This window comes from Anolis carolinensis, chromosome 3 (assembly GCF_035594765.1).
Source record: "Anolis carolinensis isolate JA03-04 chromosome 3, rAnoCar3.1.pri, whole genome shotgun sequence".
Classification (NCBI taxonomy): Eukaryota; Metazoa; Chordata; class Lepidosauria; order Squamata; family Dactyloidae; genus Anolis; species Anolis carolinensis.
This window is the reverse complement of record NC_085843.1, coordinates 227,194,401-227,209,195: the sequence shown is the minus strand read 5'-3', so window position 1 is coordinate 227,209,195 and position 14,795 is coordinate 227,194,401. Positions and strand designations below refer to the sequence as shown.

General features: G+C 38.9%; 1 protein-coding gene across 4 annotated transcripts in view; it reads right to left on the bottom strand.

The window, feature by feature from the left end:
* The window catches only part of sorcs1 (sortilin related VPS10 domain containing receptor 1), a 597,151-nt gene that overhangs the window by 152,552 nt on the left and 429,804 nt on the right, over positions 1-14,795 (bottom strand). For all 4 annotated transcript variants that reach the window (XM_062976277.1, XM_062976275.1, XM_062976278.1 and 1 more), the window contains exon 5: positions 3,794-3,867. In XM_062976277.1, the coding sequence (XP_062832347.1) occupies positions 3,794-3,867 (74 nt within the window). The remainder of the gene's footprint in view (positions 1-3,793; positions 3,868-14,795) is intronic.

Here is a 14,795-nt window from a genome sequence, read left to right as displayed (position 1 = left end):
AGAAGGATACCATGGTCGATGGTATCGAAAGCCGCTGAGATGTCCAAGAGAACCAGCAGGGTCACACTCCCCCTGTCCAGCTCTCTGCGGAGGTCATCCACCAAGGCGACCAAAGCCGTCTCGGTACTGTAGCCAGGTCTGAAACCAGACTGCGATTGGTCCAGAAAATCCGTATCTTCCAAGAATCCCTGGAGCTGGGAAGCAACCACACGCTCCAAGACCTTGCCCAAGAATGGAAGGTTAGAGATTGGTCTGTAGTTACTGAGGTTAGCCGGAACCAAGGAGGCTTTCTTCAGAACAGGCCTCACCACAGCTTGTTTTAGGCCAGATGGAAATATGCCCTGCTCCAAAGAGGCATTGATTATTCTCACAAACCAATCAACTAGCCCTCCACTGGCTTGTTTTAAGAGCCAAGATGGGCAAGGGTCAAGGGCACAGGTGGTTGCCCTCACCGCTCGAAGAATCTTGTCCACATCATCAGGCTGCACAAGCTGAAACGAATCCCACAAGATCGAACAGACAGATGCCTCGGTTACCTCACCTGGCAATGCATCAAGGCCGGCGTCTAAGTCGGAACGAATCTGAGCGATTTTGTCTGCAAAATGGTGAGCGAACTCGCTACACCGAGTTGACGAGATGTCGGGTGCTCCCCCGACCTGAGGAGGGTGGAGGAGCTCCCCAACAACTCGAAACAACTCTGAAGATCTATTTGTTGCAGACGCGATGCGGGCAGTCGAGAAAACTTTCCTGGCTGCCCGCAACGCCGCGGAATAGGCCCTAATAGCGGCTCTAGACCGTGCTCGGTCAGATACGTCACGAGTTGTCCGCCAGCGGCACTCTAGTCTCCTTCTCGCACGTTTCATCTCCGCCAGCTCCCCAGTAAACCAGGGAGCTGGGGCAACTCCACGCAGCGAGAGGGGGCGCTCAGGAGCGATCGTGTCTATTGCCCTGGACAACTCGCCATTATAACGAGTGACCAGGGCATCGACAGGATCGTCAGCTTCCATGGTAGACAGATCCCCAAGAGACCTCAGGAATCTCTCAGGATCCATAAGTCTCCTGGGGCGGACCATCTTAATTGATCCACCACCCCTGCGGAGGTTGGAAGAGACGGTTAGTCTTAAACTGATCAGATAGTGGTCGGACCATGACAATGGAAGAATAATTTGCTCTTCCACTCCGACCAAACCGTCGCCCGCAACAAAAACCAGGTCGAGTGTATGTCAAGGGAGCTAAGCAGAATAATTGGGTAACTTGGAGGTCTCTCATTCATAGGTTTGTCATAAATCAAAGCTGACAATATAGGATTGTTCCCTTATAATGGGGCCACCTATTTCCTAAGGAGGCTTGTTTCTTTATCCTCCACTATAGAAGAAAGAACTGTGAAGTACTCTTCCTGGGGAGATGGTGAATACCTTATCTTCTATAATTTTATGTTTATTCATTTTCCAACTGTTATTTCCTCCCCTAAAGGGCCTTTCAAATCCTTTCCAATTGATTGATAGCTGCAGGTGGAGCCATACAAAGATAAGCCCTTTAAAAAGAATCTCCTTTCATGCTAATGACTCATTCCTAATGAAATAGAGAAGACAGGAGCACAGAATTTCTATCACCTATATAGACTGCCAAATTGTCTCTAAGTGAGATGTTTTAAGCTTTGCAGGGGGTATTGGAAGACTGCTTTAATGTGTGCCCCCCCCCCCAAATCCTGTATGTATTGAAGGCAGCAATAGAGAAGCAGCTGAAAATTGTGGGGGAAAATATTTCGATTAATATTTCTGCAAGAAAGCCCCCATCACAAATAAAAAAAGGACAATAAAATAATCCAGCTGGGATAAGACAATGGCTTTCTTAGTGGTATTATGTGCAGGTTTCTGCTCAGCAGCTCAGTGACATGCATGTATTCATAAGCCACAAGGTGCCTAGGGGATAATTTAGTCAAGGTAATGGCCTGGGTCAAGTAGCAGTTAAGCTATACAGCTTGATATTTTGCAAAGATACAGTAGTTTTGATCTTGCCAGCCATCTACAGCAGTTGTAAGAAATGCACAAAGCTGTTCTAAAGATACTTTTTCTTTGTTCTTAAGCAGCACAGGGATGTCCCCAGATATATAAAGCCTGATTTTAACAACTCGGCAGCAAACTGTTCTCTATTTAAATGTCTGTTCTGTACAGTTATGACCAGAGCTTAGGGAAAAATATTTTTCGAGGACCCTATATATTCATGAATCTAGAAATTTTAGTCAAAAAAATAACCAAAAAAACTGGATCAACTTAAGCATGGGTCAATGTGAGTACTATCCCTTAATTTTCATAGTGGAAGGGACCATTTCCTTCTCTGAAGGAAATGGTGAAAGGAAGGAGCTTAGTATGTCCTGGGAGAATCTAAAAGAAACACCAATCCTCTCTACTCTCTCTGTCATGGCACCATTTCTGGACATTTTGAATGCCTGGATGGGGAAATAGCAGCTAGCCTCTATGGCAGCTTTTGTGATTTCCTCTCTCTGCAAAGTAACTGTTTACTTATTTATGGTATAAGTTGTTTTAAAAATCATATTTTTGGCCCCAAAACCTGTCATCAACTTATACATGAAGTCAATTTATACAAGAGTGTATGTGGTACATCTCTCAGAATCCCTAGCATTTTGACTGGGATTTGAATTCAAAAAAAGTAATTTAATCCAATGTTTTATTCAGCCTAAGCAAAATCAAGTTTCAAACTAGCTTTAACGTTCATCATATAAGATTTTTACGAGATACTATGTGAAGTAGAGGGAAAATAAATTTGTATCATAGAATCATAGAGTTGGAAGAGACCTCGTAGGCCATCCAGTCCAACCGCCTGCCGAGAAGCAGGAAAATCACATTCAAAGCACCCCTGATAGATGGCCATCCAGCCTCTGTTTAAAAGCCTCCAAAGAAGGAATCTCCACCACAGTCTGGGGCAAAGAGTCCAGTGCCAAACAGCTCTCACAGTTAGGAAGTTTTTCCTCCTTTCCAATCGTTTGAAGCCATTGTTCCATGTCCTAGTCTCCAGGGCAGCAGAAAACAAGCTTGCTCTCTCCTCCCTATGACTTCCCCTCACATATTTATAAATGGCTATCATGTGTCCTCTCAGCCTTCTCTTCTGCAGGCTAAACATGCCCAGCTCTTTAAGCCATTCCTCATAGGGATTGTTCTCCAGACCCTTGATCATTTTACTCGCACTCCTCTGGACACATTTCAGCTTGTCAACATCCCCCTTCAATTGTGGTGCCCAGAATTGGACACAGTATTCTAGGTGTGGCCTGACCAAGGCAGAATAGCATGACTTCCCTGGGTCTAGATGCTATAGTCCTATTTATGCAGGCCAAAATCCCATTTTTTTTTTTTTTGCTGCCGCATCACATTGTTGGCCCATGTTTAACTTGTTGTTCTCAAGGACTCCAAGATCTTTTTCACACGTACTGCTGTTGAGCCAGGCATCCCTCATTCTGTATCTTTGCATTTCATTTTTTTCAGCCTAAGTGTAGTATCTTGCATTTGTCCCTGCTGAACTTCATTTTGTTAGTTTCAAGGGTGAAAGATAATTAACACACATGTACAGAATAAGTGTGAGGGTTTTAATGTGTAGATACAAAATAAGAAGATATACAAAATCCTAGGACTGCAAGGAAAGATTGGATAAGTTATTTTGAAAGAACAAATACTGCTACACAGAGAACTGAACACATTGCAGTTAAGATACTATTCTCACACAGATTTGTACAGTCTAAAAAGTTCTAGCACAGAGTACAAAATTGTTTGCCTCTTACCAGTAGAATCTGTTTGGTGTTACAGTTTCTTGGAGAAGTAGCCATCTTCTTCCAAATTCCACAGAGCTGTACAACTAAAATAAAAGTCAAGAAAATACAATATCTTAATGGTCAATCAGCAATCTTATTTTCTTTAATTGTCTTCAACATTTTTCATAATCTAAGCACAGACACAATTTTCATTGCTTTTATGAGGCATACTCTTTTGAAAAGAAATCTGACGAAGAATACTTAGAAGAACCGCACTAGTTAACCTGACTATACATAGTACACAAATTGTTTTTTTTTTTAACTGAAATTGTGGATCTGGCTTGTTTTGCTGTGGTGTTATACTGCAACAAAATATACCCAGCCTAGAGGAGACTTCTCATAACATGAGCTGACAGCAGCATAATGCACTGGTCTATAGCAGTCCACTATGATTTGCACTGAAATACTCAGTGTTGATCCATATGTCCAACACAGTCAGAGAGGCTGGTGAGCATCAGCATGGCTGGACAGAGCAGCATCTGTTTCCATTATTCAGCAGGAGATTCAGGGTCTCCATGCCTTCCACTTTCAAATGACCCAATTATATTCCATGTTAACTGCCATGACAACATCTTGTAGAATTCTTGGGATTTTAATCTGGTGAAGCACTGGAGCTTTTTGGCTGAGAATTTCTAAGTTCCATTCCCTAACATTCCAATCCAGGGAGTCCACAGGATGTTGCCATAGCAAATAAAGAGGAATTGTCGGGTTATAACTACAGTAGAGTCTAGCTTATCCATTCTTTGCTCATCTAACGTTCTGTATTATCCAATGCAGTCTGTTTCTCTAAGCAGGCAAGGATCACAGATTTTTTGAAATTTTCACAGGACTGAACTTTTTATGGATTTAACTTCTGACAATGTTGTACTGTAAGTTCATTTTATGCAATTCTATATTTGTAGTCAATTTTTAGTAGTCAATGTTTTGTAGTCAATACATTCAATGCATTGTGATGTTTTGGTGCTAAATTCGTAAATACAGTAATTACAACATAACATTACTGCGTATTGAACTACTTTTCTGTCAAATTTGTTGTATAACATGATGTTTTGGTGCTTAATTTGTAAAATCATAACGTAATTTGACTTTTAATAGGCTTTTCCTTAATACCTCCTTATTATCCAACATTTTCACTTATCCAATGTTCTGCTGGCCTGTTTATGTTGGATACGCGAGACTCTACTGTATGTAGTATGAAAGGGGTCCTGGTGAAGGAGATTGATGTCTTATAGATGGTTACTATATCACTACAACAAGTTTTCCTGTCATGTTGGTGCTGTATCAAATACCAATTTTATCTCATTTCCTCTTCCTGATCTACCTATAAACATTTCATGTAGATGCCTTTCATCTTAATCCCTCCTAGTGGCACTTCCTATTGAGTATTCAGTTATAGGTAGCTGGCAACTGAATACATCATGGTCATAATTCAAAGGAAAAAATAGCTGTAGGGACAAGGCCACCAAGGATGGACATTACTCTCATGGAGGTGAGTCTTACATGTGTGCACATCATTAGAGGTACCATTTATCCAGGAAACACTCTTATAGTGAGACAATCTTCTGTGATAAGAATGACTTCCAAGATGTAATAGGAAATGGCTCAAGTAACAACATGTTAACCTGTCACACCTGCTAAATCAAAAAGATGAAGCAGACGAAATCTCAAAACCTCTTTAGCCTGAGAAAAAGAAGACAGAAAGAACTATGAGGAATTGTAAGAAAAAATCAACTGTCTTGCCCACTAATTGACAGGGTTGTCTCAGTGTCAAAACTGCAACCTTTCAAATTTCATCAGAGCAAATCCTCTAAGTCTGCGATAACATCTTAGTTTGTGTCAAGAAAAAGCTGAGGAATGCATATGCTGGGAAGATATACCTAAAATTTCTCAATGTCTTCATCAGTGGATCTGAAAGACACTGCAATATTGCACAAACATACAATATATATCTCCCATAAATAATATAGAGCCTTTTGTTTTTCAGGTTGGATCAAATTGACAGTGAACTACTGGAAAGGGATTACATTTTTCTTGAGTTTTCATTTATCGGCCAGGAGACAAGAGAAGTGCCTGCTTCAATTAAGCAGGGAATAGAAGTGTAGAGGGGGGTTATTGATCACAGTTATGTTGCAAAAACATACAGTGAACCAAAACTTGTCAGAGTGAAAGCAAAGCCTGGCAACCCACTGGGCTTGTGCATCACTGAGACAAAGTTAAGCACTTTCAATTGTCTTTGACTACAGCAGAAAGGAGCTAAGATGGATAGTGTGGCAAATACTGAAAACTGGCAACAACTTGCAGCTTGCAATTCTCTTGTTAGATGAGTGGTGAATCAGCTCCAGGTTTTACTCTGGACTTTACTAAAGTTAAAATTATGCTGAATCCTTTGCCTAAAATAGGTTCATAACCTTGGATAGCTCCTTTAATACTTTGCTGATATAGATCCTAACCACGGGATCTCCAGAGTTCTGTGATCCATTGCTTTTCCTCCAAGAAAACATTTACAGAAAGCTCATATTTTCTAATTGCCATAAATGCCCATAACTGGTACCTTTGTAAAAGTGAAACAAAGATTCCACATTTTCTTTATTTGCTATTTCACTTATTAATTTGTTCTAATTCACTTCAGGCTGTATAAAATAAATTAAACTATTTGCTAACAGTATAATCAGAAAAAAAATAATGAAGTGTTAATACAGTAAAATCATACTACCTATTTTTGACATTATATTGAAATCTGAAATATACAGAAAGTAATGGAATAATATATGAGGCCAATTGGCACAGAACATTACGGCATGAAGCTGCTATTGCCAATCTTTTCCATGACATGGGAGAGTGGCTACTCAGCACCATTACCATAGTCCTAACAGCAATTCCACTGACAACACATGACTTCGATGGTCACACTTCTGCATGGGTGGTGAAACTCTTCCCTCCTACTGTTCTGTTTGTCTTCTTGCTGTTGTTGTTTACTTTTTGAAAGAAAAAGTCCCTAATGGCTTCTTTGAGAGGAAGTGGCAGATTGACAATGGGTATCTCACAACAGCATCTGTGCAAATTTCCACCTTTGTGCGATAAAGTCCACATATCTATTCATTAAGGGTGTGAAATTATTTCATTAGTCCTCGTAAGTCATATCAAATTCATTACATTCATACTTATGATGTCAAAACATAGGAATCAAAATTTACCCAGTACATTTCCATTTGAATCTTGTAAACATCAGAAGCCTCCCAAAGTCAGTTTCAAATAAAGCAACACCAAAAGGCTGCCACTCCTCTTGAAATTAATGGCCTCTTGCCATTAGGTGAGGGAAGCAGCAGGGAGAAAGTAGAGTTTGCTGGAAAAGGGACGGAGAAAGCACAGAATTCTGGGGAATGTAGTTTGGGAAGGCAAGGAGCCCTATGCCAGAGAATTCAGAAGGCCCTGCACTAAACTATATTTCCCAGAATTGTGCTCAGCATCAGAAAGCCTCAATTAGGATAGGGGAGAGATTTGTCCCTCCGTAGCAGCAGCCAGCAAAAGTTCCAATAAATTGCTGAATCTGCAAAGAGGAGGACTGACTGATACTTCTAGTAAGTTAATCTCTGTGCTGGGCTGGGAAGAAATCACTAAATTGAAGTTCTATTGATTAATATGAAAAAAAAATATCCAACGAGATAGCTGTTGTGGCTTAAAAAACAAAACAAAATGCTTGTATCAAAACTTTAGAAAATTCCCTAAAATTAGTAGATATATGAATATTTCTGAAAGTTGGGGGGAATTATCACCTGTTACCTTGTGTTATTGTATAGAAAATTCAAAGAGATTTAACCCAGACCAAAATCTTTCAGTCCTCTGGCTGTTACATGAGACCTAACTTTGTTTCCCTTCAGATGAGTGTTACAGGATGAGTGGGACTTTGACCTCAATATTCTTTCTGATTTGTTGTTATGGTTTCAGTGGCAGTGGCTAAGAACAAATTCTCTGCATGTGTTCTTTCACTGGCATGGAAAGGATGCAAAGAAACCTCAGGGTACTCTCTAGAGTAGCTCATCTGCTACAGCGCTGCATGTGTAAACTGTGTCAAAGAAAATATATAACTAAATTAAATAATTAACTAAATCAACCAAATGTATTGTGTTGATCCCCAATAAATATTATAGCATGAAGTACAGTATGATACCCATATCAACAAGGGATGCATTTTAAGACCACCCATCCCTCCCATGGATACCTAAAATCATGGATAACAGTGAATCCTATGTTTTGATTATACTGGAGCTGGAAGCCTAAAACAGAATTGCACCAGAGGACATAGAGAGGCCCATAAATATTTTTGGGGGAAGGGGATATTTTTGGAATGTGTATAAGTGAAACTGGGGATATTAATTCCATGGATAAAGAGGCTGTACTCTATTAGGAGGAAAATTCCCTGGTGTGACAATTATGAGATGCAGCCCAAACATATACCTGGTTCTGCTGGTGATTGGCTAATCCCATATTGCACGTTTCATAAGTAAAATGGACAAAACTGCTACTCTAGAGAAATGCTCTGGACTGGAAGGCTATCTGAATCCTATTCCAATTAGCACACATACCCTGGTCAAGACAGGCACAGCAAAGAGAGTTGCAATGGATAAGAAGAGCCTCACTATGTCACATACTTATATACCTACCTGAATTACAAAGCTTGGGGAGAATGGGAAGAATGAGTGCTGCTCAGAAATACCAGGGAAATAACTTCCGCTTCATGAGAGAAAAGTAATATAAAAGTGTAATAATAATAATAATAATAATAATAATAATAAGTGTCTAGGACACACAGTCCTAGACACTTGGGAAGTGTTCGACTTGTGATTCTGTGATACGAAATCCAGCATATCTATCTTGTTTGTTGTGTCATACAATAATAATAAACTTATAATACTAATAATACTAATAATAATAATAATAATAATAATAATAATAATAATACTTATGCCTCAAGTACCACCTCCCAGCAGTAAAGAAATGGTGGGATCACAAACCTGCAAAAGTATTGGAAAATGAACACGCAAAGATACTGTGGGACTTCCGAATCCAGACTGACAAAGTTCTGGAACACAACACACCAGACATCACAGTTGTGGAAAAGAAAAAGGTTTGGATCATTGATGTCACCATCCCAGGTGACAGTCCCATTGACGAAAAACAACAGGAAAAACTCAGCCGCTATCAGGACCTCAAGATTGAACTTCAAAGACTTTGGCAGAAACCAGTACAGGTGGTCCCGGTGGTGATGGGCACACTGGGTGCCATGCCAAAAGATCTCAGCCGACATTTGGAAACAATAGACATTGACAAAATTACGATCTGTCAACTGCAAAAGGCCACCCTACTGGGATCTGCACGCATCATTCAAAAATACATCACACAGTCCTAGACACTTGGGAAGTGTTCGACTTGTGATTCTGTGATATGAAATCCAGCATGTCTATCTTGTTTGCTGTGTCATACAATAAAATAATAATAATAGTAGTAATAATAATAATAATAATAATAATAATAATAATAATAATAATAATAATAATAATAACTCCATAATTGCAGAGCAACCACTGAGGGTCCTTTCACACTACTCAATGATAGCGCTGTCATTCCACATCCAGCACTATGGAATCCTGGGATTTGCAGCTTGCTGAGACACTGGAAAGTTGCCTGAGATTTCTGATTATCTATCCCTAATTATCTATGGCTTCAAACTACAGGAAAGGAGATTCCACCTGAACATCAGGAAGAACTTCCTCACTGTGAGGGCTGTTCGGCAGTGGAACTCTCTCCCCCGGGCCGTGGTGGAGGCTCCTTCTTTGGAGGCTTTTAAGCAGAGGCTGGATGGCCATCTGTCGGGGGTGCTTTGAATGCGATTTCCTGCTTCTTAGCGGGGGGTTGGACTAGATGGCCCTTGAGGTCTCTTCCAACTCTACTATTCTATGATTCTATGATTCTATGATTCTAAACTACAACACCCAGGATTCTATAGGATGGAGTTATGACAGTTACAATGGAATCATTTTGCTATAATTATGTAGTGTGAAAGGATAGTATATCTGACAGTCTAATGTTTGCTAAAGCAGGCCAATGAGCCAAGAAATGATCAATGAGTGTAGCTGAACATTTTAAAGGAATTCCAAGACTTTTTCAGATCAGTGTAATATGCACTGACTACATCCAGTACTGATCTGTGAATCTGTATTATTTGCTGCATCCAGTATTGATCTGTGACTTGGTATCATTTGTATTTCCAAATTACCTATATTGGTATGCTCACGTTAATGTCAACATAAGACTACAGTTTTAATGTAATTGGTCCATATCTAGTTTCCTTATATAGGACTGCCATAGGTAAATGAGTGAGAATGTGAGAAAAGACTCTTCCAAGAATTCTAAGAATATTATGGATCAAGGATCATCCCCAAACTGTTTGCCATTCTTCACTGGCAAACAACAATTTCAGTTCAGGTGGTCTGCACACCATCAAAACCAGCAAAAAAAAGCCTTCATCCTGTCTTTCTTATGCTCCTATTTGCTACTGCATGTCAGAAAAATTGTTGGCAGGAACAAGAAAAGGTATGACTGTGTTATAGTTAGAATTTAAGTACTAGCTTTAATGTACTTGGGACTAAATATTTTAGATCCTACTCACATTTTAAAACATTGGCTGACATAGGAATAATATTAGGAAGGCAAAACCCAGTAACAGACATAATATTCCTTCTCATCCTATTACTTGTGGAACTACAGTGAGGAATTACCAATAATGAAAACCCAATCACGAAATGTGAACAGTATTCAAGGTAAACTTATAATTTTTAAGAGAAAAAAGGCCCACAAAACATTGATAAATGGACTGGTCATGGAACAGAATGTTGTATGCCAAGTTAAATTTGGTAAGAAGTCAAGCATCACATATATGGCATGAACTAACAGCCCAGAGAAATGAAATGATGTGTTCTCAAACTGGGAGATATATTTTGTCAGATATTCGCAATGTGAGTCGTACCATTATGTATTAGAAAAGAACAGGTGGATTGGAAATAAGGGGTGGTTATGTTGATCAAGTTTTTGTTCTCGCAGAAAGAGACATTAGCCATTTTTCTTCCCAACAGGTTCTGTTGTGCCTTGAAAGATAGAAAGTGCTGGTGGTTTCTTTTGTTAGACAATTTTCCTTTTCAACTGATCTGTTTGTGCAAGCTCATATTCCCCCTTTTCTGCAACATGATGGGTGATAATTTTTGCTAGATGAAATTCTGACTGCTAAATATGGGGAGAAAACGAGATACGGCTTGGTAAGAAATTTTAGGCAGAGAGCCAGGTTTGATATCATCATGTTTCTTTTCTCTCCATTCAAGTATCAGAAGTAAATTTTATATAGCACAGAACTGGAATAAAAATGTACAGTTATACATTCTTGTTCTCCGGGGAGTATTTCCCCTTCTCCTCCCTGTCTTATGGAGATATTTCTATTTCAAGCAATTCTCTTGGACCGACATACATATGGCCTAGATTTTTCAGTTTATCTAAACTGCATTCCACTTGATATGCAGAACACAATGTTCTCTGTGAATCCCACACCACTATCATTTAACTTGTCATATGCTATTCATGACCTGCAGCATGCAGATGTTAGGTGGTCTCTGCTGAGAAGGCACTGATTCAAAAGACACAATCCACTATAACATTTATTTCTGTGACTGGTCTATTGAAATGAATCTCATTGTGATGCTGCATGACTGCTTTACAGGGAAATGTGATGAAATAGAGTATCCTATAACTGAGCACAAAACTCAAAAGGCTATTGAGAACTTTCCACATGCTGAGCAACTTTGGTAAATGAAATATTCTGTATTGGCAGTCAATATTTCATCCTACTATAGGACTATGAATGAATCCAGGTGTATTGGTCCTTGATCTGTGAGGTTCCATTGGACTTTCCTTATCTCCTCATTTAATGTGAACTTTGCCTCTATCCTATTCTTGGAGATTTTAAAAAAGTGAGCATCTGACTAACCATATTTCAACCCATGAGTCTGACAGCCTTGAGATCTTCAGGAGAGGGCCTTCTTTCAGTCCCATCTCCTCTACAAACACATTTAGGCTGGAACTGCACTGCCATTTAATCAGTTTTCTGAGTCTACATGGCCTTAAAATTCAGTCCAAAGCAAATAATCTGGATTCAGAAACTGGATTATATTCCAGTGCAGATGAGGCCTTAGTGTCTGTTTCTAGGCTCTGGAAATCAATTCCCAGGGAAGCCATGATAGTCTATTATTTCCCATACTACCAATAGCAGACAAATCATTTTTTCATATATTACAGCAACATTTGGAGAACTCTAGTTTTTTAAGGGACTGGTTTTGGAGAGTGTGCTATCCTATTTCAATTGTAGTTTTTAAACTACTTTGCAACAGGTTTCATTGTATGTTTAAAATTACAGTTTTAAAGAAGACAGCTGGCATGGTGTAATGATCCAAGTACTGAACTATGACCCTGGTAACGAGGGTTCCATGAAAAACCATTGGGTGATCTTGGGCAAATCATATTTTCTCAGCTTCAGAGAAAGGCAAACACACATTTATATTTTAATTATAGTCTACTTGTTTTAATTTTAAGCCACTTTGAGTCCCAGTTTTAAGTGGGAAAGTAAGGTACGAAGACAATTATTTTTACTACTACTACTACTACTACTACTAATAATAATAATAATAATAATAATATCATATTCAGAAGGAAATGAAACAAAAAAGTAGACTTTGGCAGTGCCTTATAATTTTGTAAACTATCTTAGCTCCAAAGATAGTTTCATAGTTTTCATTATTCCCACATCCAGGAACCACTTTTGTTCCTTGAAAATCATTGTGGAAAAATTGGATTCTGACTAATTATGAATAATTCTGTCCTTCTGTAGCATCCACTCATACTTTTGTTTACTGGAGAGTGATTCTCCAAACATACTTTGGAGAAAATATAGGTGCATATTGGAAGAGGGATACGAGGACAGCATGAAAAAATTTGCTTATGCAAAGCTTCTCTTCACTTACTTAAAACAATGCTTTAGATAACTGCATGGCTATCAGCTGCCTCCCAGTAGACTTAAATCAAGGAAAAGCTTTATGAGAACCACCACTCCACTAAATGTTCCTCCAGCAACAGCAAGAGTATCCCCGTAGGCAGCAAAATCAGGCAATTCCTACTGGATGGTCGCCCATGAGGGTCTTCCTCCAGGGGCAAACCAAGAATGGGCAACTTGGAAGTCCCTGAACAGACTCAGAAGTGGAGTGAGCCGATCAAAAGGCAACGTGGCAAAATGGCACTAGCTAGAATAATCCTCCACCTTGTGCAACTGTGGAGCAGAACAAACAACTCTGCAGCTGTATGCTTGCCCACAATACCCTGCCTCATGCACAGAGGAAGAACTGTTTAAAGTTACAGACAATGCAATTGCTGTTGCACGTTTTTGGTCTAAAGCTATTTAGCTGCTTGTGATCCCTTTATTTTATCAGTTTTAAACTAATCTATTTATGCAATGCTTTTGTCACAAAATAAATAACTTACCTAAAGATCCAATACTATGTGACCTATAACTTTCCTTTTCTTGTCAAATGTCAGTTCTTCAGTGATTTAAAGATTCATTAATGTAGAAAATCAAACAAATGGCTGGAAAAATCCAAGTTCTTAAAATAGTACCAAGAAATCAGTCAAATTAAACAGAAGCTATTGATATGTTTCACTGACTACCTGGGTACTTGTTTATTTATTCCTGATGGAACCCAGTGATAATGATAATGCTTTCAGATATCCATGAGAAGGGAGACAGTCATTTAAAATGTACGGAGATTAACAGCCCAGCAATTAGTTTTTCTACAATGTTTCTTTAGCCTTCTTTACAATCCTCATTAAACATGTTCAAGCAAAAGTATCTTGAATCAATCCTCTTCTCTCAAGTATGGTTCATTTTTTAATGACAGTGAAATCTTCTGTGTGCATGAGCATCTTAAATGTAGAGGAGATCTCTGATGCATGTGTTAAGAACACAAACACTGCTGAATTGACTTAACAATTCATCTACTGTGATAGTGGTAAATGTAATCTAATTGAGATAGACTTGTCTTGTTGTCTTCCCTCATTCTCTAATACTTCAGTGCTCCTTCTGCATGTGGAAATTCCATTACAAGCTGATTCTACATAACTCTGAATATCTCTATAATATAGAATTAATGCAGTTTGACACCACTTGAACAGCTATGACTCAATGCTATGGCATACTGGGATTTGTAGTTTAGTGGAGCATCAGAATTATTTTGCAGAAAAGGCTAATGAGCTTGTAAAATTACAACTCCCATAATGGCATAACATTGACCCTTGGTAGTTAAAGTGATGTCAAGCTGCATTAAGTCTACAGTGGGTCCCCTGATGTTTTTGGCCTTCAACTCCCAGAAATCCTAACAGCTGGTAAACTGGATGGTATTTCTGGGAGTTGTAGGCCCAAAACATCTGGGAATCCCAGGGTGAGAACCAATGGTATAGATGCACCATTAGTGCAATACTTTTTTAAAAAAATAAATAAATCTCAGAAACCTATTTTAGACAAGAAATAGAGAATAGTGAATTAAGCAGCCAGGACTGGCCCTACTATTAAGCAGAACTGGGCAATTCTGCTTGTGGCAGATGGGGTTTTTCATGAAAGAAGAACAAACTCTTCATTATTTAATTTGTTAAGAACACATTCTCAATGCAAAGGATAGCTTTTTAAAAGGTACTGATGAATTTCTCAAAAGATCTGTCTAATTATAATTGTTAGACATTAAAAGAAAAATGGCTGAATGGCTGATGGTAATGAAGGACCCAAAAATTTCCATTGGTATATGTACAATATTTAATGCTTAAATATTATTTTCTGTTTTTCCATAGGAAATTCTATAGATAAAATCCTATTGTTTAGATTTCTATT